The 24,931-nt window shown below is 35.0% G+C and overlaps 10 protein-coding genes across 10 annotated transcripts; 5 read left to right on the forward strand and 5 right to left on the reverse strand.

The window, feature by feature from the left end:
* Positions 1-7: 7 nt before the first annotated feature.
* On the forward strand, positions 8-2,145 carry EV154DRAFT_555613 (mitochondrial protein Pet127-domain-containing protein; the record flags this gene model as incomplete). Its single annotated transcript, XM_051605288.1, has 9 exons — positions 8-17; positions 40-237; positions 307-373; positions 430-562; positions 622-768; positions 836-958; positions 1,020-1,142; positions 1,204-1,323; positions 1,372-2,145. The coding sequence occupies 9 exons, from the start codon at positions 8-10 to the stop codon at positions 2,143-2,145; spliced, it is 1,695 nt and encodes a 564-aa protein (XP_051452539.1).
* Positions 2,106-3,125, reverse strand: EV154DRAFT_525584 (uncharacterized protein). The gene has a single exon (XM_051603296.1). It carries the CDS (start codon positions 3,100-3,102, stop codon positions 2,224-2,226), a length of 879 nt encoding a protein of 292 aa, XP_051452540.1. The 5' UTR covers positions 3,103-3,125; the 3' UTR covers positions 2,106-2,223.
* Positions 3,126-6,394: 3,269 nt separating this feature from the next.
* On the reverse strand, positions 6,395-7,789 carry EV154DRAFT_525586 (uncharacterized protein). The gene is made up of 3 exons (XM_051603297.1): positions 7,547-7,789; positions 7,421-7,482; positions 6,395-7,362 (listed from the first exon to the last, which is right to left on the reverse strand). The coding sequence occupies exons 1-3, from the start codon at positions 7,650-7,652 to the stop codon at positions 6,853-6,855; spliced, it is 678 nt and encodes a 225-aa protein (XP_051452541.1). The 5' UTR covers positions 7,653-7,789; the 3' UTR covers positions 6,395-6,852.
* An 88-nt stretch (positions 7,790-7,877) lies between these two features.
* EV154DRAFT_62809 (uncharacterized protein) lies at positions 7,878-9,274 on the forward strand. Its single transcript, XM_051607696.1, has 2 exons — positions 7,878-8,050; positions 8,127-9,274. The coding sequence occupies exons 1-2, from the start codon at positions 7,951-7,953 to the stop codon at positions 9,113-9,115; spliced, it is 1,089 nt and encodes a 362-aa protein (XP_051452542.1). The 5' UTR covers positions 7,878-7,950; the 3' UTR covers positions 9,116-9,274.
* EV154DRAFT_525588 (uncharacterized protein) lies at positions 9,225-10,601 on the reverse strand. The gene has a single exon (XM_051603298.1). The coding sequence runs from the start codon at positions 10,561-10,563 to the stop codon at positions 9,304-9,306; it is 1,260 nt and encodes a 419-aa protein (XP_051452543.1). The 5' UTR covers positions 10,564-10,601; the 3' UTR covers positions 9,225-9,303.
* A 2,007-nt stretch (positions 10,602-12,608) lies between these two features.
* Positions 12,609-13,269, reverse strand: EV154DRAFT_576964 (uncharacterized protein; the record flags this gene model as incomplete). The annotated part of the gene is made up of 3 exons (XM_051606513.1): positions 12,609-13,001; positions 13,061-13,158; positions 13,221-13,269. The coding sequence occupies 3 exons, from the start codon at positions 13,267-13,269 to the stop codon at positions 12,609-12,611; spliced, it is 540 nt and encodes a 179-aa protein (XP_051452544.1).
* A 4,335-nt stretch (positions 13,270-17,604) lies between these two features.
* Positions 17,605-18,982, forward strand: EV154DRAFT_525593 (homeobox domain-containing protein). Its single transcript, XM_051603299.1, has 3 exons — positions 17,605-18,150; positions 18,215-18,357; positions 18,427-18,982. Exons 1-3 carry the CDS (start codon positions 18,072-18,074, stop codon positions 18,784-18,786), a joined length of 582 nt encoding a protein of 193 aa, XP_051452545.1. The 5' UTR covers positions 17,605-18,071; the 3' UTR covers positions 18,787-18,982.
* Positions 18,867-20,663, forward strand: EV154DRAFT_525598 (uncharacterized protein). Its single transcript, XM_051603300.1, has 7 exons — positions 18,867-18,885; positions 18,966-19,417; positions 19,474-19,571; positions 19,633-20,159; positions 20,218-20,243; positions 20,309-20,369; positions 20,441-20,663. Exons 2-7 carry the CDS (start codon positions 19,193-19,195, stop codon positions 20,575-20,577), a joined length of 1,074 nt encoding a protein of 357 aa, XP_051452546.1. The 5' UTR covers positions 18,867-18,885; positions 18,966-19,192; the 3' UTR covers positions 20,578-20,663.
* A 13-nt stretch (positions 20,664-20,676) lies between these two features.
* Positions 20,677-21,119, forward strand: EV154DRAFT_606584 (uncharacterized protein). Its single transcript, XM_051607553.1, has 2 exons — positions 20,677-20,823; positions 20,878-21,119. Exons 1-2 carry the CDS (start codon positions 20,722-20,724, stop codon positions 21,043-21,045), a joined length of 270 nt encoding a protein of 89 aa, XP_051452547.1. The 5' UTR covers positions 20,677-20,721; the 3' UTR covers positions 21,046-21,119.
* On the reverse strand, positions 21,109-22,425 carry EV154DRAFT_62914 (uncharacterized protein). Its single transcript, XM_051607697.1, has 5 exons — positions 22,302-22,425; positions 22,005-22,248; positions 21,823-21,924; positions 21,584-21,762; positions 21,109-21,521 (listed from the first exon to the last, which is right to left on the reverse strand). The coding sequence occupies exons 1-5, from the start codon at positions 22,388-22,390 to the stop codon at positions 21,173-21,175; spliced, it is 963 nt and encodes a 320-aa protein (XP_051452548.1). The 5' UTR covers positions 22,391-22,425; the 3' UTR covers positions 21,109-21,172.
* Positions 22,426-24,931: the final 2,506 nt, after the last annotated feature.

The following is a 24,931-nucleotide window of genomic DNA, read 5'->3' on the forward strand; positions in this document are numbered from 1 at the left end:
CAGAAGAATGTCAACCAGTAAAGTCGATCGAAGACAAAGACGGCGTTACCGAAGTTTATATTGTGCGTCGATCGAAAGATGGAAAGAGAAAGGATCCCTTGTCAAAGAGACTCCATGACTTGACCAAAGCAAACCAGACCGAAACGACTGAAGCACAGAATGTCAATGTACCAATTACACCGACCAACCAAGGGGATCAGAAATGGACAAGCATTCCTACCCAGGCACAATATGAACGTAAGTAATCTAACGTTAAAATTATAAAATTCAGATCTTGACACCTTTGTTTTTCTTTGTTAAATATAGGTGTGAAACCACCGCAGAATGTGCCTGTAGCCACACTTGCACACGGGTTGCAAAAAGTCTTGTTCAAGTAAGTAAGCCTTTTTTTATATATAGAAGAACGTTTTCTAACCTTTGGATCAAAAGCCCTGGTGTCCATTATTTAAAAGACCCTCGCACCAAAGAATTTAACTTTACACCTTACCTCGAAAATATTACACAGCCAGTCGATTTTGATTATGAAGCACTCACGCCTTATATCACTTCTTCCAGAGATAATGTAAGAAACTTGCACATAGATCATGAAATTAGTATGGTAACTAAATAGATGTGATGCAGAGTTTAATAGATTTAGCCAAAGACATGAATCAACGGTATATTGGATCCACTTCATCTGTTTCTGCAGTATTGTCTCATTTCTACTTTGTGATGTCAAACTTTAAAGAGGTCAACACATCTTGCTTGTCACGTGCTTTTGATAAAGAGGTAAAAGGGGAATAGGAGTGGATGATCAATTGAGTGTTATTTATTTATTATTATTTATTATGAACAGTCGACGAAATTTACCCGAGGATCACGTACAGCAGCTTCTATTTATTTAAGATGGAAAGATGGGGTATATGCAGTGGACGTAGATAAGTCTCATGATGTAGATGAAACAGTTTTATCCATCATGGTAAATATTAAAAAAAAAAAAAAAAGATTAATATGTCCTTATTCTGATTCGTTTGTTATAGGGTAAGTCACTTGAGAAAGTATTGACACTAGAACCAAATGATTTCGAAAGATTCTTGAAAGAAAATTCTTCTGAAATTACTGAACAAGAAAAGAACCAGCCTGAATCTTATGCTTACGGAAAGGTATTATTTTAAATTTATTTTCTATATGGTTTAACTAAATAAATATAAAAAAAACAAATAGCTGGGTAAATTCTTGTTAAGATCACAACTCGATTGTTACGACTCTAGATTGCCAAGAGGCACTTTTGATTTAAAGACAAGAGCGGCTACACCAGTTCGTTTGGATATTCAGAATTATTCAGTAAATATTATGATAATCACTCACTTTCTTACAACTAACGTTTTATAGGATTATTTAGGCTATAGTTTGAAGCGTGCTCACGGATTGTACGAGTCATTTGAACGTGAATATTACGATATGATACGATCAGCGTTTTTGAAATACAGTTTCCAGGTACGCATTGGACACATGGATGGCATTATGGTTGCGTATCACAATACACGCAAGATTTTTGGCTTTCAATATATCTCGAGAGAAGAAATGGACTCTCGTCTTTTCGGATCAACCAAAGTAGGAGATAGTGTGTTTCGTAATGCTCTCGTTATGTTTGAATCTATTTTAGACAAGGCTACAGAAAAATATCCACAACAAACTTTGAGAATTTCATTTGATACACATGCTGATAAAAATTCGGGAAATGCAACGACCAATGTTTTCGTGGAAGCTGTCCCCACAGATGCTGCAACCACTGACAATAATAATATGGATGAGTTCTTTCAGACTGAAGCTGAAGATTCCGTACTGGACCCCTTTGATCAGATCTCTCTCTATCAATTAAACACTCAATCCTTAGTGAATGGTGTCTTAGTAGAAGGTCCTCTTAAAATGGATAAGCCATCCAAGGATCATTGGCAAGTTCGATATAAAATCAAAGAATCCGAATTAGACAATGTTCAGATAAAGACTAAATTCACTGCTATGCGTAAACGCCAAGCCGATGTATATACACCCAGTGCCAAAAAGAACCCAATGTTAGAAAAGTTTAAAAGCATGAGTGAGGAAGTATTGAAACGAGAAAAATTCGGCAAATACAACAATCACCATGGAAAAAGTAATTTATAATAAACAAAATAATATTTGTCTCGTTTTAAAAATAGGGGAATATACAAAATGTGTTTGATATAAAAGGGGAATAAAAGATTAAAGATTGTTACCACATTCAGCGTCATGAATAGGCTTATGTGCCTTTAAGCAACGTACACCACAATAGTATCGAGATTTACATTTGGAGCAGACTGGTATACCTCGCTTTTCAACACCACAGTTAGAACAAGACATTGAGCAAGAAGATGAAGCGCCACTGGAGACAGAAGAAGTTCGGGAAGGTAATCTTGGACGGTTTGTTGCATGATCGGCAATTAAATGTAAGAGAGCTAGCTTTGCTGATTGTTGAAAGTTCTGTGATTCAACCGGACTTGGGCGAACAGACACACATTTACGATAATAAGAAACAGACTTTGCCGTATCAACCTCTTCGCAGAGTGCAGCGCGACAATAATAAATGGATATACGAATAGCACGACCATATTCACCACTCACTGAATTATCCATACTTATATCCGTGCCCACTGTTTCCATCTGACTGGATGTGGGTGGTAAGGGCACATATCTATCTGCTTCATTAGATTCATCCTTGATTTGTTTACCCAATTCACGCAGATTATTCATCAAAACTGGTAACCATGATACATGCTCTATTCTTGAAATATCCAAATGACATTGAATAAACTGGATCACCTGTTGCACAAGTCCAAGCAAAATTGAATCACATTCAAGTTGTTTGCTATTCTTTACAGATTGGAACCCCAAAATATAGTATTTGGCGATCAAATCGCAATTATAGCACCCGTGGATTTCATCGTGCTTGTATTCAGTGAGTGAGGCCAATTGACACGCAGCTTCAATTGAACCAAGTTCAAGTTGGCGTTCAAGATTTGATCGATCTCTTGTAATGACAGGAGATTTTTCATTGTTTCTCTCCAAGGAAACAGCATTGTTAGATAATAAAAGAGAAGGCATATTTTTTTTTTGTTAGAGAAGGTTTAAAAGAAGCGAAAAAAATGAACAAAGAATTAGTCTATTTTTTTATAGTCTGGCATTTTGGAACACAAAGCTTCGGAGAATCAATCACTAAACAAAAACATATAACACAGGCCAAACAAACCTTTTTCTTAAACCAGGTGACCCCATGTGCTTCATATACAACATGTATATTTGTGTGTATTTGCAAATTACCCCCCAAAAGTATAAACCATGAAAGATAAAAGGCCTATTTGTTGCTACACTCTTTTTTTACCCAATAGCATACACGCGTTTGTGCTCGTGGGTACTTTTTGCCTTTTTCACTGGCTGGAGCGACGCTGTTGTATCCCCTCTCTACTTTTTTGTCAAATCTGTCATACAGGCTTTGAGGCATTTAAACGAGTCTAGGGCCTGAAAATTATACACTTTTTTTTTTTTGAAGCTTGGTTTAAACTGGTCCTTGGCTAGATTTACTGGTGTAACCTATTTTTGTTCTTTAGAATAAGTTTATTACAAATATTGCCATGAATTGTCCTACCCTATAACAATATTTGTCTAAACAAAAACTTGATTCGAAAGGTAAATTCGATGCCGACTTAAAAACAAAAAATTCCATTATGGGGCGAATCCGAAAGTCATTATATAAGTATTTCCCCCATCTTCTTAGTTTCTGTCATTTGTTTGCTAATAGTGTTAAAAAGGGTTCGACGCTGACTAGCAGCACTATCAACTCTATTAACAACAAAAAGGGTGCCCTGTGCGTAATATCTAGATATTTTATAAAAACCACTCATATTTTTTCCCGGTTAAAAAGAATTTTCTGGATTAAATTTATTTCAGTAAACAATGAGAGCCTTTTCTAATTGTTCCGAGAATGTTCACAGAAATTGTAATTCTAGTATTCTATACTATTTGAAAAGATAAACTACATCTTAAAAGATGGACCATCCTTATCTATGTCTAGTGACACAAGTAAAGGTCTTTGGGAGATGCCATTCTTTTAAAACATGTGTGACACCTAGTTGTCTGACATTTTATTGTTGTTTTTTTTAGGCGGGAAGAGAGGTGTCTACTCGCATAAATTACTATTTTTAAGAAAATGCTTAAAAACCCACTATTAGTGTTTATACATTGGCGTGCTTATGTTTATCCCACTTTGCCTCCTTTCCACGGAATTACGAGGAAGAAAGGTATATTTACGTTCCAAATGTGGCTTAACGCTTATCGTTCTTGTTTCTTCGCGGGCCCCTAAAACAATACTTTCTTGTATCATATTTGTCTAATCACCGAGACTGAATAGAAGCTAGAAAGATTTTACGTGTAAAACGCTGTAGCATTCTTTTCTTTGTTTAGGGCAATAACAGAATCTGGTTTCCATCGAACGGTTCTGTTTCCTCAAAAGCGCGGATGAGCATATTAAGAAGGTCGCGTGAGTTTGAGGATCGGCAGCTACCTTGAAATAAACTTTTATCCTCGGTATGTACGACGTTGGTTGCTGTTGGAAACACTAACCTGTCTAAAGTATGTCTAATTTAGAAACGGATTCGGGTACGGAACGGATTTGTAATGTGTGAACCTTTTTTTTTCTTTTTTTTTTTACTTACCTAGATGTCAATCAATATTAAATAAATGGAGAAGAATGTAATGACTACCAACAAAGTTTGCATAGAAAGAAATGCTAAATAAGCAGATTGATTCAATGTATTAAATGCAATGCTTATTTGACTAACATACATAATTACATGTAAATTTAAGATCAAACATCGTATGCATGACAAATTAAAGATAAGAAAAGTTCCTTATTGTATAGTTTATCTTTTGGAAGACTCCAGTAAATTCTGTCTTTTTTTTGCGCTTACCAAAAATGTATATAGCTTATTTAAAGTTTTTATTATTATTATTACACGGTATCCTCCATTACATTAATGTTCTATATGCATTACGTTTCCCTAAAAAGAAAAAAAATTGACGTTCGTCTTTACACGTGAACGTAACTGCCTAACACTTTTAATGAGTAAATATCGCGACCAATGAGAATCTATTAGGCCTCTCTTATTATAAATTACGTAATTAGCACTGTGTGGGAAGTGGCTGTAACTGATACATTATCGATATGAAATGTCATCATATAACGTTTTATGTAATTCTTTCTTATGTAAAGTACAAATATTGTGTTCAAAAAATATATCAATAATGGTATTATGACGTAAAACTCGGCTCATTTGTTTTAAAATTAAATGGCAAATTTCACTTGTTATACAAACAACATGGTTTTCATCAAACGTTCTAATGCGCTTTTTTTTTTTTTTTTTTTTTTTTTTTGTGCATCAGTAACTAGCAAGCTCGGTAGCATGGGTAAAGTGTACGATAGTTGGCAATAATAGAAATAATGGAGTCTTTACACGACTATTACATAATATTGAAAATGGAACAAAAACAGGAGGAGTATGCAGACTGTCGAAAAGGCTAGAATTGAAGTGTACTCTCTTAAATAAGCTAGAACCCCTTTAGGCTCGATCAATATCGCAATATTGTCAAAGGACATAGGATTTGTTAAGATTTACGAAACGAAGAAAAAAATCACCCTCCATTTGAAATTATAGCTTTTACACAATCAGATCAAATAGAAACTGAATTTGAGCTCGTAGTTCAATGTTAATGTTGTAACCCACTATCCTATCGCGAAAGAGGCATCAAAGCTTTTACCAAGATGTTTATGTTGAATTCAATATCATTCATATTGCTGCAGTCATATTTGGACTTTGCAAGTTCTTCGGCTAAAGTAGTTTTATGGACAAACTCTATTTTTGTACGTAAAAAAACAGGGTCCGGAGAATAACCTGAAAATAGAAGTTCCGTCTTCAAAGAAATTATGAATTTCATTGACGATACTGTGGACCTCACTGGCAAGTTTTTTAAGTTGACATAATCCTTCCTACATTGTGCACAATAAACACGTTTATTCTTTAGAATTATTCGATTGAACTATACATTCTTTGCCTTCTTTTGTTTTTGTCATAAACACAATTTCGAGTAACTTTGTGGGGTAAAGGGTACACAAGAAGTGAATTTATCGTGACAGCAGAGCTCTTTTCAAGCTCCGTCAATTACCCCACTAGTGTATTCCCAAAATTGAATGAAGTCGGCGTTGGAGAGATATGCTTTTTGTACCTGGACCATTGCCCCCCTTTAAGTAAAGTTCCTTTAATTTCTACTACCTGAGAAAAATGATAAAAGGTACTTGAAATATTTAGAATTAAAAAAACTCACTCTCATGTAAGAAAATAAAGGTCGATTTATTATTTCACTACCGTATTATGTCTGGTAATGAATGTCGCCACAGCCCAAGACTGTCAGAATAAGACTATGTTGCTTCATCCTAAGCCACTTATCTTAAAGAAATATTCCAAGGCAAAAAGAAGCATAGGAAAGACAAGAATGACAACTTAGCAATATTATACTTGAGCACCGACTTTTATTCTTATAACCCAGCGATCCGACTCATAAGCTACAGTTACATTACGGTGACCATGCTTAGGCATGCCTTATTGATTTAGTCTATGCCGATGGGTGGAGAATAATCAAAATGTGCGCAGGGAGTACTATTGAATTTGACTACGCCTCATAAAAATAGATAATGTGACACATACACAAGCATAAACTTCCCATCCATCCCATCATTCCTATGGGAACCATTTATAAGTGTATTTACATAATTCAAATAGAAGGCTAGCCCTTCTTTCTTTCCTAACCATTTGTTGTCCGCACTATGCTCTTAACAATTTGCTGTGCTTTTTCGTCAGCATCCTTTTTTCGCATCCCTTCCCTTGGCGTTTGGATATATTCACGGATCCATTCTGCAGTTTTTTTTACACTTTGATCAAGAATAATCTCTGTTGAGGTATAGTCCATTTTACTGTTTACATAAGCATCATAATCTTGCTTCCACAACAGCCAATAATGTTTGATAATCAATTCATTTGATGTTATGATTGGCGAGATTGTTTGCTTGTAATGATCATGAATTATGCGTGATGGCGTATAAATAAAATGACGTGCCATGTCAATCGAGGCTTGTTGTGCATTAAGAAAGGGTTGTGTAACCTGGGACTGTATTGTTCTTTTAACATGATGCAATCTATGTGTGTTCACGGTCATGTTCTGTGCATAGTATTGCCAAAACAGAAAGACAGGTATAGATAGTAATAAAAAATGGACGGCCAATCTCATCAAGGTTGATTTGTGCTTGTTTGTGGGCTGTTCGATTTTAAGTAACTGTGGGAGAAAAGTATCTTGACTAATACAACAACAGTACCTTTACAAAAATATGATGCTGTGACATATTTGAAGCTGTTGGTATATAGGACTTGCTCACGGCTTTTTTTTTAAAAAGAGATGCGATTAGATCAACACATCTGAGAAATGTTTGTAATCGTATTACCTTCAAATATACCGTTTCCTCGATCAGTTGAATAGTCTTTTATTCGAGCTGGTCGGACGGGAGAAATATGAGATGAATGGTCGTGAATGGTTTCCCATTGAGTCATCAAGTTAATAAAGACCCTTCGGAAGGCGTGTAGGTGCAAAGAAAAAGAAAAGGCCTCGCCTATATTATTTAGCCGTATCACGTTGATCGAATAGATAAATCTTGGCCTATCGACCAGTCAAATTTCTGGAAAAGGGGAGGTCGAGATTGTTGTGGAACCGGCCCTTTACTATCTCTCCAGACTCTCCTTTCTTTTTTATATGTAAATAAATAAATAAAATTAATATATAAATACAGCCATTATCTCCCATTTTAATTTTTCTCTTTAATTGTCTTTCCCTTTTTTTTTTCTTAAAAAAATGCTCCAAACACTTGATTTACCAGTGCTTTCGTTAGACATTCCTAATATCCAGAAATTAAATACGATCAATGCAGACGATTTGTCTTGCATGTGGACAGGTAAATTTTTTCATTTATTTTCCTCATGGCTTGTATTAATGGTTTTTTTTTTTTTTTTTACTTTTTTTTACGGTAGTATTTTCTAAATGTAAAGATAGTTTGGAAAATGGCAGACGATTGGAGAATATGAGCTGGCGACTTTGGTATCGTGAATCTTCCTTGAAAGAATCCGAGAGAACCGCAGCATCCACTTGTCCCATCCCTATTCAACAATCAAAAAACGAAGCCGATAAGCACCTATCTTCAACATCATTCAAACGCATTATTTCGTCATTGAATGAAAACAAGATTATCGCCCAACCTACGAAGTCTTGCCTTAATAATGAAAACCAAACTTTAATTCAATTTGAAAAGCCTACACCATCAGCATCAACATCAACATCAGCACCAGTACCAGCAGCATCATCATCAGCATTAGCACCATCAACAGCACCAGCATTGAATCCTATTAAAAAAGTGAATTCTTCTATCAATAATCCCCAAAAGGCTCAACCTACCATTAAAACTTGTCATTCGGCTATGAATGTTACTTCTGCCGCTAGAGTTTCACAATCATCTGGCCAAAATGCATCAACTATTAAAACAAACAACGCTCAGCCTACCAATACACCTAATAAACATCAGGTAGTCAAGAAGCCACAAGAGGAACGAAGCAAGTTCTTTATCAAGGAAGAGGAGGAACAAGGATGGTCATCCGATGACGAGGATGAAGATGCTACACCCAAAAACAGTATTGACTTTGTAGAAACCAACGTGGAGATTAATAATGATGCTGATCACGATGAAATCGCCTTTCTATCAGAATTCAGAAAAAGATCCCCACCCCCAATTAGTACTATCGCCAAACGTTCTATTTTGTCAAATATGCTTCAAAATGAAACTAACACCCGATTGGCCCATCCTAATCTTGTTGCACAAAGATATCAACAACACGAACAATTATCAACGAGCTTGAGAGCATGTTTACGAAGAGAACGACAACCCTTATACTATGGTTTTTCGCATGATCCAAGTATCAAATCATGTTCTGATGGTCTCGAGAATACCTTTTACGGTTATTGGTGAACTTTGCTTCCCTCTTTATTCTCTATACCCTTGTCCTTATGTAAATAATAAGCCTCCAAAGGCAGTAATAATATTCTCACACTACCAATTGTACAACAAATTACTCATATTCCTGCATCAATAAAACTTAACTTAATTTGTTGTTTTTCTATATATTTTATTTTCTATTTTATAAATTTTTTTTTTTTTTACTCCCATTCAATGGTAGCAGGAGGTTTAGAACTAATATCATATACAACACGATTGACTCCCTTGACTTCATTAATGATTCTAGACGAAATACGCTTCAGGGTCAAGAACCATTCTGCTCCAATCATAACATCAGCAGACATGAAATCGGTAGTTTCAACAGCTCTCAATGCAATAACTTGTTCGTAAGTACGCTTATCTCCCATAACACCTACAGCCTTAATTGGTAATAAAGCGGCATAAGCTTGAGATATTTGGCGATAATAACCTCCCTTCTTGATTTCTTCGATATAGATATGATCAGCCAAACGAGCAATTTGCACTTGTTCACGCGTCACTTCACCAAGGACACGAATAGCGATACCTGGTCCGGGAAAAGGGTGACGCCAAACTAACTCATCATCGAGACCCAAGATTCTTCCCAATTCACGCACCTCATCCTTGAATAGTTCACGAAGAGGCTCAATCAATTTAAGCTTCATATCCTCCAAAAGTCCGCCAACATTGTGATGAGTCTTGATGGTAGCAGAAGGGCCCTTGAAAGAGATGGATTCAATCACATCAGGATATAGAGTTCCTTGCAACAAGTACTCGATTTCTCCGCCACATTCCTTGTCAACAATAGCTGCCTCAGCTTCAAAAACCTCAATAAATGTGTTACCAATAATCTTACGCTTCTTCTCGGGATCAGTAACACCGGCAAGACGATCCAGGAATAAATCAGAGGCATCAGCGATTTTAAGATTGATACCCATTTTATCCACCAACATTTTCTTGACATTAGCACATTCATCTAAACGCATAACACCATTATCCACAAGGATGGCATGGAAACGATCACCAATAGCCTCATGCATTAGTTTAGCTGCCACAGTCGAATCAACACCACCAGAGACAGCACCAATAACACGACCTGTAGGACCGACAATTTGCTGGATACGGGCAATTTCTTTTTCTACAAACGATTCCATGGTCCAAGAAGGAGAGGCTTGACAGATATTTGTAACAAAGTTACGTAATACATCCTTACCGCAAGCAGTGTGAGTTAATTCCGGGTGGAGTTGAATACCAAAAAACGGCTTATCCTTGTGAGCAACAGCGGCAAAGGGTGCAGTACCAGTAGTGCCTATCACCAAAAAGTTCTCGGCGGCGCCAGTAACTTGATCGCCATGAGACATCCAGACTTCAGCCGGACCTTGAATACCTTGCAACAATTTGTCGGCAAAGGGATGATCGGGGAAACGATGGATATCTAACATGGCATAACCATATTCACGATGTTCACAGGCTTCAACCTTACCTCCCATGAGTTTTGTCATCTCTTGGAGACCATAACAGATACCCAATACAGGAACATCAGACTCGAAAACAGCAGGATCCACACGGGGAGCATCAGAGTCATACACTGAGTAAGGGGATCCAGACAAAATTATACCTTTAGGCTTGAAATGAAGATCCGCCATCTTTTGGGTACAAGGCAAAAGCTCACAGTAAATACCAAATTCACGGATACGACGAGCAATCAAGTGAGAGGTTTGAGATCCGAAATCAAGGATCAAGATAGTATCAAACGCTTCATTCATATGTTCAACAGTGGTCATTTTTTATGTAAATATGTAGTTTATTTGAAAAAAAAAATAAGGGGTGATAAAACCACCCAAAAATTAAACAACGGCGAGACAAGTTGCTGCTTTTTATAACCAAGTTTTTTAGAAAAAAAAAAGTCCGTTCGTGTGACTCACTAGATGTGACTCAGGAGGCTGTTATCTTGGATGTGATACAAAACATACCTATATTTTATATCAAATATACTCAGTACATATGGTATACCTTGGCAAATGGTCATTTTAGCTCTTATCAGTTATATTTTTCACCCATCTCCTTCTTTTCGGTGAATAGATCTGATGTAAGTCCAAACTAAACTGGAACCTCTGACAATCTATGTGTCTTTTTTTTTAGCAGTTGGTAACTATATCTACTATTGCAATAAATACAAAAAATCTGAGACATTACTGGATGGGAAATCATGTTACTATTCATGCGTTTCGTTTGGTATAATATTTATAAATTCTCACGTTTCAAAAAGGTGGGACGAAATCTGTGTGCAATCGGCATTAAATAGGTATATTCAAAAGCGGCTACCACTTACTGGCTCAAATTAGGATTGCTGAAAAGCAGTTAAATGGCTCCTCTGAAATGATGTAGTGAACGTATCGGATCATGTGCAGGACCGTATTTTATATTACCAATAGCCGTCTACATTCAGTAAATAAAAATTGGTATGCGTCATGTTAAATCAATCAGAGATCAAAGTTACCTCTTTCACTCTCGATGTAATTGCTTACTTGGCCTGGTTGTTTGGGTAGGCATAAAAACTTGTGCTTTTTTTTTATACCTAAAAAAAAATCAGAGTCTTATCTGAAAGGAAAGATAGTCTACAAAGAAAATAATCTCTAGATTGGGGAGTAATCGAAGTAGCACAAATGTTCCTAAGGACAGTATCAATGTTGGCGGTTAGAATTACAAAGGCTGATTTATGACTTATTATGAAAAATAATCGACCACAGAAGTTTGCAATACCAATTGTGGCAAAAGTATAAATAAATAAATCACAAAATTTATTTTCTATGTCTCTCAACAAGATTACGTGGTATTTAGAGCTGTGGCGGCGAACGGATTATCATTTTATAAAAGAACTAACGTCAATGCCAAACCAGTCCTGGATTTCTCTTTTAGGTCTTTTGCCGGGTGAGAAGCTGATGTGAACGTAACATTATGTAAAAGAGACACACATACACAAAACCTCTTCTTTTGTCAAAAAAAAGTTTACATAAAATGCATCTACCAAGCATTCTCGACTAAACCGAGATATTTCATTAATGCAGTAACTTGCTACTTCGTGTGCAGAACCATCAGGGATTTGACTCACCCTTAATGCAATTATGCAATTATTTTGGGAACGGTGTAAATGCTTCAAATCAAGATAAGATTTTTTTAATTATAGGTCAATGACATATTATATCTATTATAGCCGAATAACTTTTTGCATGTCATTAGTTTATTTTTAACTAAATATCCCAAATTTATTAACTGACAGGATACGGCGCCGGATTTTTACTTTTACAACATTATGAACTACGTTACCACTGTTCTTGACAGCTTTTGGTACATTTATTTAACTTGCGTAGTAAGGCCAAGATCAAGAACCACAACCCCCAGTTATTTTTAGTGAGAGTAAACATTTGATTTATTAATCGCATTACTATCAACCCGCTTTTATTGAAGTTTTTTTTAAAAAAAAAAGTTATGCTGTCATCCCGTACGTTGTAAAAGTGGTATCTATCTTATTCTTAATGGTATCAATGTAGGTTTGTATTTCAGGCTGGCGAGAACTTGGAGTGACAGAAAGTAAACATTCATCCAAGTTTTTAATGACACCGGATAATGACCGGATGGTATCCTTAAGCGTAGTAGCGGCAGAAGCAGCAGAAAATGATGGGCTCTCTTTTGAAATGAAAACATCATATAGATCTACAATTTTGGTAGTAGTAATGCCAAAAGTGCTTACTACAGAATCAACCTCTTCATCTGGCAGAGCCAAAGAGGCACAGCAATTGGATATAGCACTTTGGACATACGATTCGAGCAGCGGTTCGCTAAAATGATAAGCTTGAAAAGAAACATGTTGATTTCGAGCCTAAAAAAAATTGCTATGAATTCATCTCTTCAGAGTTTGGGCCATTGAATTCCACTTACAATTGTTTTCAGAATAAGGAACTGTTCGTTTGCATCCTTTAAACCAGCAGTGCAGCTTTGAACTTTACTAGCTCGTTTTATGTGATGTTTGGCATTAGCTACATAATGATACGAGTTACACACGATCTATATATCACGCTTTTACTGTTATTATATTTACCAGAAAAAGAGAAGGCTAAAGCAGTTGTTATAATAAGAAAAAATCGCATGGTAACTAGTAATTTAGTAGACTGGTATCTCGGTGAGTTAAAACCAAATTATATGTCAAAACTGCCCTATTTATTTAAAACTTTCAGTATTTAATAAACTATTTTTGGTTTTTTTTTATCCGCATGAATGCGATTTATGCAACCACTTGAGTTTATCCCCTTCAATTCGATTTGCATGAAATTTTAGAATGCGTACATTTAACTTATCTAAATTTGGAATTGGCTTTTTTTTCATCAAATACAATAGGGATAACAGCCTTCAGTAAAGCATATCATCGATGTAAACGTTGGTCTTTGTAACCATTACTGGTATCAAATGAAAAACAGCGCGTATAACGATGCAAATTTCAAAGGTGCTTAAATTTTGACCTTTTTAAAGGACGACGCCAATCTATGGATAAATATTTACTAAAACTATCGAAACATACAAGAGACTTTTATAAAACTATCTTAATCTTTACGGTATGCCATCTATGGTAATAAGCCGAGATTACAACTTCTTTCCAGTGATGAGAAATATATCAAACCAACTTAACATTCACAAAAGTGGCGTTGAAGTTATTACTAAAATTCAACAGACTGATCTGTCAGAAATATTAATAATATGCTCACATTTAACCGGCAAGTACAAAAATGATGGCAAATTTTATGATTATAGTCAGCGTTTAATAATAGTGACATATGATAGCGTGTTATTCACCAAAAAGGCAAATAGGTACATACCACGCCCATAACAGAATAAATAACACACATTGACTGCTACCACTTACTAGATAAATGCAAATAATCTGACATAAGACAAAAGGATATCATGGAGCTAAGCTTATTTTAATAAATACCCGGCTTGTTCTCATCCTAACGTTGAAGTCTGTACACAGGGCATAACCCTGTGGCGAGTAAATACTTATTCCGCAGAAAGCAATGCAATCGAATTGGCCTGGACTATGGAATTATAGATCCTCAGCACAAATATTACTCTTGTCATTTGATGTTTTATTACTGTTGGTCCCTCTGACTAATATATATATATACTCAGTATGGAAGGGATAAATTTAAAGACATGTTGACTATTTATTATCACCAGGTTATTACATCATGATCCAATAAGGTGCTTAATATTCTCCCTAGAACTATCCAGTTCTTCATATAAATATCCATAGTTTTTTCTCATAAACCATCATTCGTTTTTTAATTTATTGATTTTTTTCGTCCATAATAAAGTGGCATCCAAGTTCTAACAGTATCACTTTTGATTTTACTTGAATTTTGTTCTCCATGCAAAACAGTCATATATCTTTTCGTGTTTTTTATAATTTATAGAGGCTGTTACAAAAATCCCCCGCATATAGTGTCTTTCACTGCTAAAATAAGTAAGTGATTTCAATAAGCATACGATGTGTAGACTTATCAGTAATCCTTAAAAAATAATGAAAAACATAATGTGCATAGTACTGTGAGCAGTATCTACATCCCCTTGAACCAATGCTACAAATTTAGCAACCGAACGGGACAAATTTTCCTCATATATTGATCATTAACATATATGGGTAAAACTCTTAAAATAAGAGGAGCTAAATCTGCCTATAGTAACATTTGGTTTGCTACAAACTGTTCATAGACTGAGATTGGCTCTTTTTTAATTTTTCCATCATTATCACTCGTATGATTTCAGTATTTCCTTTACGGCTTCCAGCTTGCACAGGAGTATCATATTGTATACGCTACTCAATTTACTAACAGCCTGATATCAACTATTAGGCCAACCGTTTTAAATAAAGTGAGTGAAAATTGACATTTCCGATCTATGTATATCTTCGTATAATGCGACATGCTTCTGCAATTAGCAGTGATCCAGCGTCAATCATTCAATCTATCAAGTTATTTTTTTAATCGTATTTTGATTTGTCGGTCAGACAATTTAAGTAGCTGAACTGTACAACGCGCAAAATAGCGGTTTCCGGAAAAAATAGGACAATTATTTGTAGGTGTGTATGACCAAGTACAGTACCCATTCTATTCAAGGTCGCATTTATATTTGAGCATTTAGCAGTTACAATATCCTTCGAGCACAAGCTGAAATTAGCCTGTTGCTATATATTGTTCTCTTTTACGAATCAGGTAAACACAAGACGCGACCAATTGCGCTGTAGAATACATTTTGAATAGACTGCTTGTTCGATAAAAAAGTAGGATATAAAAACATATATCAAAAAAGGGAATCTTGGTTACAAGGTTACTTGAATTCTCCTTACTGCCAGTGTAAATTTTTTTTTTTTACTTTGGTTATTATCAGAAAAGAAAAGAAAGGTACCCGTTTACTGCAAAAAAAGCCTCTGCATAAAATCAGAAATGGAGGTTTTGATTAGCATCAAATTTGAAGTGTTAAATGCGCAAAAAGGAATCGCGATGTAACCTAGTTTGTAAATGATGTAGACTTGCTGCATACAAGTTGATATTTGCAAACGTTTTACATCCGCTAGCCGTTTTATAGTTTGAAATGCAGGTTGCCATGGGAAAGTGTGCGATTCACGTTTTTCCCTTAGAACGATAATAATAGTCGATAAAAATAACATAAAAGACAATCATGATCTGATGAATGGGAGTCATACAAGGACACGGGAACCGTCTTTCTTCCGTTTTTCTTTTTGGTTGCAAAAAAGCATCTGAGAATATTAATAAGCCTGAACGTAATTTTTGTGTCTCCCATCGGGCGCACAAGCCATGGGTGACGTTTTTTTTTTTTTTTTTTTGTTAAACACGGATCAACAAAAGACAAGAATATGATGTTAGGTGCTGTGGCTTTTTCATGTCAAAATAAAAAATAGACCTGTCTGCGGAATAAAAGCTATTTAGCAATTCAAAAGAATTATCGAATGGAATGGTCTTTAGTGACACTGCATTTTATGCATAACATTAGCGTTTCTATAATACTTGCATAGATGCTCTCGCAGACAAAATGATGCATTCCATTTTATCAATTCCCATGGGCTAAGGATTATATAACCAAAGATATAGGTAATGTGTACCTGACGAGATGACACATATAAGTTTACATATATCGAACAACCATGCATAAATATAAGAGAAAGGGATGTATACTAATGATATTATCAAGGCATTAGCTTCTGATTAAACTGCATGGGATGTCAATTTGAATATATAATTTAAGTTGAAACTGCGATAATGGTTAGCGCGCTCAGGCTATGCCACAATCATATGTGATCACAATGCATGTGGCCCGCCAAAGCACATTTATTTTTTCTTCATTATACACAATGCATTAATTGAGGCATATACAAAAGAGAATCAACAAGCGAATAATGTTTTTTTTTTCTCTCACGTAATACGGAACCGTTATTCTGGATCCATCTATTATGGTTATTTTAATGATTGTTGTTGTTTCTCGCACAGCCTTTAAAGATTGAAAGGATCGACGAATGTGCTTGATAGATTAATGAAAGCGAATGCACACATGCCTTATCTTTTGGATAGGGTGCATTGAAGACAAGCATTAGGATGCCGGCGCTTGATTATGATAGTTTATTATACAAGTTGATTAGTTGTAATATTTCTTATTGTAAATCAGACCACACTAGTGAAGAGAGAGAGAGTTTTTTTTTCTATTATTATTCAATACAAGTAATACAAACGATCAGTTGTTATGAAACGAAATAAATTTCGGGAATTAAAGCTTTTGTTCCTTTTTACAAATTTAGATAATCCGGGTTTTCCTTCGTATTGTTTCAGGGTAAGTTATTTGCCTTTTCCGTTTCTTGCTCCTTTTTTATTTCTCATTAAACGTTCTTATTTTTATTTTATTTTGCATTTCAAATGTTCCTATATTTTCTTGGACGCAGATTTGGCTGTTGCAGGATAAAATTGAATTAAACATCTTGTCTTTTTTTGGTCATAATTGATGATTATTTGTTACACAAATTATGCACTAAAACGAGGTAAGGCGTTTTTTCTTTTGTTTATTATTGTTAAAAGAATCAAACACCTGAAATTTTAATAAAAAATGTAATCTCTTTTATTTTTTTAATATACATGATTTAATCATATAATAATAATGGGTGAAAAGGAAAAAGGGGATGTATATGATGAAACTTTACATAACCGGCTTTTTGTTGTTATTTATTGTTGTTAAAAGGCCATTGTGTAACAATAATTATGGCAGTTGAACAATAATCTGTCGATATCTAACAAGTCTTGTGTACATGTAACCAACGTTATAGAAACTTTAAATTTTTTTGGCCGAGAAATGCGAGATGGATACTGTACTTTTTAAAAGAATGTATATATAAAGAAGGAAAATAATATGGGATTCCCGGGGGCGGATGATGGTGGTACACTGATATACTGGATTTATTAAAAGTGGATTTTTTGACATGAAATCAAGCGTATTTAAAACTCCCCGGTTGTGCTTTTTCATATAATTAAATTCGAATCTTAAAATGATTAATTCATTAATACACAACAACTGATGGTAAAGGTCACGCGATATGAAATGATATACAACACTGTCAGGACTAAAAAATAAAAATACTGATGCTGTTTCATCAAATCTTGAATAAATGAAAAGCTAATTTAGGATGATTGCATCTACTTATTGGTATCACTTAAACTTCGGCGGCTGTTTTCCGACTACTTAAAAACTTGGCCCCCTCTTTTTTTTTTCTTTTTATTATTTCCCTTTTCCTCTCTCTCTCTCTTTCTCTCTTTATATTTTTTTTTTTTTTTTTTTTGCACATACATTTATACACACACACATATATATATATATATACATATACATTTTAATCATGAATCGTATTACAATCTCACAAAGCCTTCATGGACAAGATGATAAAGGCAAAAGACTCCGTATTAAATCACACGAAGGTATGTACTTTATTTTATTAGATTGTTTCATGTCATTAACAATATAAACAAAATGATAATTTAGCTACAAACAAACCCAAGCGAAAGAGAATAACACCATATCAGTTCAAAATATTATCTGAATTGTTCTTGAGTACTGATACACCCAACTATCAATTAAGAGAAAATACAGCTGAAAAACTGAATATGACGAATCGTGAAGTACAGGTATTGCATGTGAACTTTTTTTTTTTTTTTTATAAAATCATCATAATAAACAAAAAAAATCTTTTTTAGGTGTGGTTTCAAAATCGTCGAGCCAAAGTAAATCGAAGTCGTTTGCAAGAACAAAGAAGACATGACCCATTTATATATCCTATTTGCTGGACTCCACCGCAACACCATCATCAACATCAACATCAACAACAACATAATCAACATAAATTTACACCAATGTTTCAAGAAGTTGAGCATCATTATGATAGTCAATCTAGTGTAACATCTTCAAATTCATCTACGCCTACCCTGTATCCCCAATTATTGCCGCATATGAGACCGATTGACATATTAGCCCTTGCTGCGGAATATGTCCAAAGGTGCGATGAAGAGAAAAGACTGACTGAAGAAAGAAGAAAATGTTGGAGACCATGGGACTAAACAAATAACTTATCCATACAAATAACAACAAAATGTACACATTGTATATACTACAACAACAACAACAAAAAAAAAGGGTTGTTTTTTTTTAGTGTATGGCTGAAAAAAAAAAAAAAATGAATTATTAATAGTTTATTTCCGCCTCTTTGTACCACCTACTAAAATAAAATTAATATTACCTTGTTCCTCTTTCAAACTCTTTTACCTCCTCTTTTTCTCTCTTCCTCTTGCCCTTTAAAAATGTCTGATCCCAATTCACCGAATCTGATTAAAAGAGTTGCCACTTTAACAGTACATAATAGCAATATATAATTTATCGTTTAATATACTAATATCTGTTAAATAGACAAGTCGGATATACGAGACAAACCACACAAAAGCATTCACCGTTCTGGTGCTGCTAACAATGTTGATTTGCACCATTTTAGAAGCAATCATTGTTAGCTCGCACGTCAGTGTCTACAATGAATTAAAAAAGGACAGCATCATTGATAACGAACCCGTCACCTCAGTAAATATGGGCCAAGAGAAACCTGAAAGTGATGTAGCGCTTGGCCTTCGAAGATTGAAGAACGAAAATGTCTTCTTCATCTTGTTATCGTTATTTCAACTTGTATTGGGCATTGATGCTGTAAGTGAAAGAGTATATAAATAAGATCAACAACATATGCTAATTGTTATATGCAGCTTGTTCGACAAAGCGTAATTCAACTGATGTGCCATACATTCTTTCAGATTTTGGCCGTTGTATTTGCAGCTATTCAAGTGGGAGGAACAATAAGAAAGTATGTAATGATCACAATGATCACAATGATATAAATAGGTCATGTAACTGACTTGGAATAGAAATCACGACGTCAACGCTCTTAACAACCCTGAGGATCCAGAAGTAGTGTGGCATTTCGGACTCGCACTTCGAAACGAAATAGGCCTAGTGTCAGTCATGGCCATTTTTGCGTTTATATTCATGTACCTTTGCTGGAAGTTATACAAACAATTTGGCTGGAGTGTTTATAAGAGAATCGGTGCTGATATAAATCAACAAAAGAGATTTAGATTGGCTCAGCTTTTCTTATTAAACTTGAAAGTGGATGCGTTTTTCCAACTGGTTTTATGCGTTTTTTATGCAGTCGTCATGTCTCAGGAAAAATACTATCTGTTTGCTTTCTCAGAGAGAAAGTTTATCGGTTACATCATCCACATCATCTTGACTGTGTTACTAATCCCAGGCTTACTGTTTGCACGACATGGTGTGATCACAGAAAACAAAAAGGTCATGATTACCTTTTCGGTGACACAGGTTATCATGTGTCTGGATTTCATCTTTATTTTAGTGGACAGTGCAGGAAATTGGGTTTTTTGGAACTTGGCAGGTAATTTATTTGACATTTCGTTACAAATTTTTTATTTTTTATTTACAATTTTCCTTAGTTTGTCTCGCAATTGTGCTATGTATTGTAAAGTATACAAAGGGGATCTAAAAATAAGAAAAAATCACGCTAACCTTATTCTATTTTTTTAGTCGACTATTGTTTTATCCGTACTTGTGCCTCGTAATTTTGGTAAAGGATTAAAACCATTCAGTAAGTTTTTGAATCCATCATGCAAAAGTAAAAAAAAAAAAACCTACGTGTCTCACTCTTGTTTGGTTTAGTGCAAAGATTGTTCGAATCAGAAGACAAAAAGAAGGAAAATCAGAATGATAACTCATTATTAAAACCTGGAAATGAATGGCTTATTGACGACGAAGAAGACTATCCATTATCATATACCAAGTCTAATACCACTTAAATTTTAACATACATCTATAAACTTTGTACATAAAAAAATACTTAATCAATGTTGGCTGGAGATTAAATAATATTAAAATACACGAACTTTTTTTTTTTTTTTTGACCCCGGTTTATTGTTGTATTATTCCTCCTTACATTAATAATGGCAAACGAATTCAAAGTTTTTGTTTACATGACCACCATCATCGGTAGTGGTTATGCCCTCATGAAATACACTGTTCCTGATGAGGAAGCTATTAAGAAGGTTTGTTGTGATCCGAATAAAACCCCACAAGTCCTAACATTCTTTCCTTACCAGCGTTTAGATCCTGCTTTAAGAAAGGAATACGAAGCTTTGAAGGTACTCAATCGCGAAAGAGGTCAACAATTTATGGATCTCATGCGTGAGGCTGCCGAAACAGATAAGCCTGCTTGGGAAATCGCAGATGAGCATCTCAAGAGATTCAACAGCACCAATCCCAAGTAGATCAAAAACAGTATATCCCCCACCACCACCACTACTATCACTACCACTACCATTATTATAACTTGCGTCTTTCTTATTTCATCTCAAAATAAAGTTGTTATTATATTATTACATGTTAGATTTTTCTCTATGCCTTTCTCTTCTTTTGGAGCTTCTTTTGAGCACGAATACGTTCCTTCTCATCCCATTTACGCTGTTCGGCAGGGCTCATCTTCTTTACGCGTTCCTCTTCGAGACGTTTGGCTTCAGCCTTCTTTCTTTGCATTTCTTCAGCACGATCAGCAGCAGCCTTCTTGGAGTATTCCTTGATTAATTCTTCACGGTTCTTGTTGATTTTGGAACGGACATCACCGGTAAGTCTTAATTGGCTGATAACGTCAGGAAGTTCACAGGCAAGCTCAACAAGAGGGTCAAATTCAGAAGTTCCAGGCATCAAAAATTCAAGAGACATTGTAAGGAAGCTGTCAGACTCATACCTGCATTCCAAAAAAAGAATCAGTTAGTCTGTTTTAGGATTTATGCAAAAGAAAAAAATTACATTTCAGGCTGTTCGGCAGGTAAACTGGAAACAATCAAAGATTCAAGACGATCAGAGCTTTCAGCAATGATCTCGCCAATTCTACCAGCCAAAAGGATATCGGCCAACTTTTGAGATTCTGAATAGATGATCAAGTTGGAAGGAATAATATTGCTGGAGGCAATTTTACCAAAACGTTTCTATACGCTTATTGTTAATATCTTTTCCCAGTGCTTTTTTTTTTTTTTTGTATCTCTTACTAAATCAAATCGCTTCTTGTGCAAATCGGTAGCTAATTCCTTCTTGATGACAGCAAAAACAAACTTTTCAGGCAAAGCCTTATCCAAAGCCATAGTCAAAGCCTTTTTAAAAAAACATGAGTTACATTTCATTTATTTTTCTCTCTCCTGCCCTCTCATCCATCTTCTCTCCATTTACTTACGACTCTATCATTAGCAGGTTTAGCGTATCCGGTTAAGGAAAGAAGTTGAGTTGAGAAATAAGTCAAAATATCGTTTCTAGGCTTCATTTTAAGCCACCAGTGGCCAAATTGCACGTTACGTCTACCAGAGGTGTACAAGAGATAATCAGCGGGACCGTCCATCATCAAAACTGACTTTTCATTTGTCAATTTATCTCCAACAAGGCAAAATTGCTCCTCAAGGTAATCAATTTGGCCATTCAACCTACTATCTGTCAGCCCCATCATATCTACCAACGACCAATAGTTATCTCTTACCAATTTTTGGCTGAAGCCAAGTTGCTGGTTTTTCCTTTATACCAAACTAACAAGTATACAAGAAAGGTTGCACTCAACACAATTTCCATTTGGAAATCATAGACAGTAAAAGCTAAATTATAATAAATACCACCGCCATTTTACAGCATTCTGTTTACACTTACGTCTGGTCATAATTTCATCAACAATAGGAGCTAAACGTGACAAAGATGAGATGATGATGAATAAAAAAAAAATGTTTTCGCGGGCGCGTTATTACCTTCAACTGGTGTCTTTTCTTCAGCAGATACATATGATGCCATGGTGCCCAAAGCCAAGAAAGTGAGTAACTTTGACATGTTACTAATGTTGTTTTTTTTTCAAGAGTATAAAAAAAGCCTTTTTTTTCTTTGGGGAAAATTCAAACTTTGTTGGAAACTAATTTCTATATCATTGGTCGGAATTAGGTGGACATTAAATTTATGCTCCTTTGACGTTACGGGATCCACATCATCTGTATAGCTTTCCAGACTGGAACGTAAACCATGAAATAGATTCTATGCAATTAACTTTCACTGATCTATTCTGGCTACGAATAAAAAGTAAGACTATTTACCTATTAGCATAATATGTGTAACTTGAATCCGGTTTGTTCGCGTCTCCGGAGCACTTTTTTTTAACATTACTTTGTTGCAATCAAAATTAGCGCTATTCTTCCGCTTGATACAAAGAAACTGTACTAAATGGTTGCTTTGTGTAAATAAAGGATTGATTGATAACCGAATTGATGTGGTCTCGATTTAATGCTGCTTTTAACCAAGTGCAGACTCTAATTTTATCGTCATAAATAGTCAGCAAATAACATTATCGCTCAGTGTTACGTATAAACATAACTGAAAGTGTCTAGCCAGTGTATAAGAGCACTTTTAAATTATTCTATATCAATTGCAATGTTTTTGTACACGTCAGATGTACTTTTAACTATTCAAGTACCAATGTCAATTAAGTATAATTAAGGTGGGTCACTGGACATAACCCTCAAATCTTTAGAATAAACACTATTGCATCATTCATTATCCTTGTACACATTCCTATTTTATGGCTTGCTTATAATTCCGAATACATACATAGTAATTGTATTTAATTGGCCTGATTGATGCGTGATACCGAATTTAAGTTAGACATGCTCTGCCTCGCATAGAACCCGACTATGAGATACACATGCGTAGTCTTGTGTGATTTCGAAACATATTCACTTGACTATACATTAATTATAAATTGCCAAGCACTGTACAACTTTGTTCAATGTGAAAGCAAAGGAATCTAGCACGCTCTGTCTTTGGATTATATTGTATTTATTTTTAAAAACTCATTGTAGAATGCCGTCATACAGCATGGTAACGTAACTTCCTAATAAAGTTTAACTTTAAACTATACGCACCAGTAACTATATTACTAGTTGACAATAGATGCCATCTTAAACAATACTTAGTCATATATAGGAGCAGACGTTCTCCTATTATGTACAGCCTTGACACCACAAATGTAGTTGCTACAAAAAAAATAAGGTGATCGTATATTCGACCGATCAAATACCCGAATTCACAGGTGTATTCCATTGAAAATTTCGCAATGAATTTCTGTGAAATAATTACGAAAAGAAGGCTGTGCGTCATAGTTTTTTTCGATTATTGATCAAATTCCTCTTGCCCATGGAAGTATTTGTGGCTTTCGAGTTTACAATATTGTTTTTTTTTTTTTTTACTTTGTCTTTTGTTTTCGGAATTAAATATACCAACTACACTTGTATGATTTAGTTGCGGCCTCAAGTAGATACATACTACACATGCCCTTTGTAACTCGGTTAATATGTCGTACCTGAAAACAAAGTTCTGTAATTTATGTGAGGTAACCTTCCAATTTAAGTAATTTTTGCATTGATGTACTACAAGCAAGTAAAGCCATATTTCTTCAACAATACGGGGTATTGTACAACGTGCTACTGTGTGTAGTTATACTATTTGTATGGATAATAAACAGAAAAAGCAAGTCAGAAATGTAACCGATCATTGTAGACCATTGATGAGACCATTTAGTAACTACTGAAACACATATGCTTTCAATTAAATTTTCTCATCCACAGAAAACTAGTCAAATGAAATAATTTGAACATAATGGTAACTATAATTGATCGACATATTTGACTTGGAGTTAAATGTCTACAAATGATATATGTTATTAGAGTTCTCTTTTATATACTTTTCCAACTAGTATAGGCATAGCTTTTTAAACATTCATCTAGCACTATCAACTTGTCGAAACAGTATTTTACCATTGAAACTTTAAAAAAACTAGTAGAAAACCCCTCCTTGTCTCGGCAGGGAAGTTTTGTTGCCTCGTACAGACCGATGTGGTACGGACTCACTTTTCCTACGCAAGTCAGGTGAAAAAAAAAAGAAACACACAGCATGAAGTACATATGGTTTTCTCTTGGAAGATATTAGACAGGCTGTTATTTTCCCATGTACACATGAGCAGAATTAAAAATAATTTGAAGTCAAGTTGAATTTTTATCGGAAGCGCATCTACAACATGTAACGCTAAGTTGCGTTGCGTCTTTTTTTTTTTTTTTTTTTTGTATAAATAGAGAG

This window comes from Mucor mucedo (assembly GCF_025094135.1).
Source record: "Mucor mucedo strain NRRL 3635 chromosome Unknown EV154scaffold_143, whole genome shotgun sequence".
Lineage (NCBI taxonomy): Eukaryota > Fungi > Mucoromycota > Mucoromycetes > Mucorales > Mucoraceae > Mucor > Mucor mucedo.

What these genes read in the sequence shown, in the direction of transcription:
- EV154DRAFT_525588 (XM_051603298.1), bottom strand. Translation starts at nt 10,563, where the DNA reads ATGTTAGATATCCATCGTTTCCCCGATCATCCCTTTGCCGACAAATTG.
- EV154DRAFT_525598 (XM_051603300.1), top strand. Translation starts at nt 19,193, where the DNA reads ATGTTGATTTGCACCATTTTAGAAGCAATCATTGTTAGCTCGCACGTC. An exon ending in TTGTATTGGGCATTGATGCT is followed by an intron (nt 19,418 to 19,473) that starts GTAAGTGAAAGA and finishes TGTTATATGCAG; the next exon opens with CTTGTTCGACAAAGCGTAAT. An exon ending in GTGGGAGGAACAATAAGAAA is followed by an intron (nt 19,572 to 19,632) that starts GTATGTAATGAT and finishes GACTTGGAATAG; the next exon opens with AAATCACGACGTCAACGCTC.
- EV154DRAFT_62914 (XM_051607697.1), bottom strand. Translation starts at nt 22,390, where the DNA reads ATGGAAATTGTGTTGAGTGCAACCTTTCTTGTATACTTGTTAGTTTGG. An exon ending in AACCTGCTAATGATAGAGTC is followed by an intron (nt 21,925 to 22,004) that starts GTAAGTAAATGG and finishes TTTTTTAAAAAG; the next exon opens with GCTTTGACTATGGCTTTGGA. An exon ending in CCTGCCGAACAGCCTGAAAT is followed by an intron (nt 21,522 to 21,583) that starts GTAATTTTTTTC and finishes TTTGGAATGCAG; the next exon opens with GTATGAGTCTGACAGCTTCC.
- EV154DRAFT_525593 (XM_051603299.1), top strand. Translation starts at nt 18,072, where the DNA reads ATGAATCGTATTACAATCTCACAAAGCCTTCATGGACAAGATGATAAA. An exon ending in CCGTATTAAATCACACGAAG is followed by an intron (nt 18,151 to 18,214) that starts GTATGTACTTTA and finishes ATGATAATTTAG; the next exon opens with CTACAAACAAACCCAAGCGA. An exon ending in TGACGAATCGTGAAGTACAG is followed by an intron (nt 18,358 to 18,426) that starts GTATTGCATGTG and finishes AATCTTTTTTAG; the next exon opens with GTGTGGTTTCAAAATCGTCG.
- EV154DRAFT_525586 (XM_051603297.1), bottom strand. Translation starts at nt 7,652, where the DNA reads ATGACTCAATGGGAAACCATTCACGACCATTCATCTCATATTTCTCCC. An exon ending in AGGAAACGGTATATTTGAAG is followed by an intron (nt 7,483 to 7,546) that starts GTAATACGATTA and finishes TTAAAAAAAAAG; the next exon opens with CCGTGAGCAAGTCCTATATA. An exon ending in AGCATCATATTTTTGTAAAG is followed by an intron (nt 7,363 to 7,420) that starts GTACTGTTGTTG and finishes AAAATCGAACAG; the next exon opens with CCCACAAACAAGCACAAATC.
- EV154DRAFT_62809 (XM_051607696.1), top strand. Translation starts at nt 7,951, where the DNA reads ATGCTCCAAACACTTGATTTACCAGTGCTTTCGTTAGACATTCCTAAT. An exon ending in TTTGTCTTGCATGTGGACAG is followed by an intron (nt 8,051 to 8,126) that starts GTAAATTTTTTC and finishes TTTTTACGGTAG; the next exon opens with TATTTTCTAAATGTAAAGAT.
- EV154DRAFT_606584 (XM_051607553.1), top strand. Translation starts at nt 20,722, where the DNA reads ATGGCAAACGAATTCAAAGTTTTTGTTTACATGACCACCATCATCGGT. An exon ending in ATGAGGAAGCTATTAAGAAG is followed by an intron (nt 20,824 to 20,877) that starts GTTTGTTGTGAT and finishes TTTCCTTACCAG; the next exon opens with CGTTTAGATCCTGCTTTAAG.
- EV154DRAFT_525584 (XM_051603296.1), bottom strand. Translation starts at nt 3,102, where the DNA reads ATGCCTTCTCTTTTATTATCTAACAATGCTGTTTCCTTGGAGAGAAAC.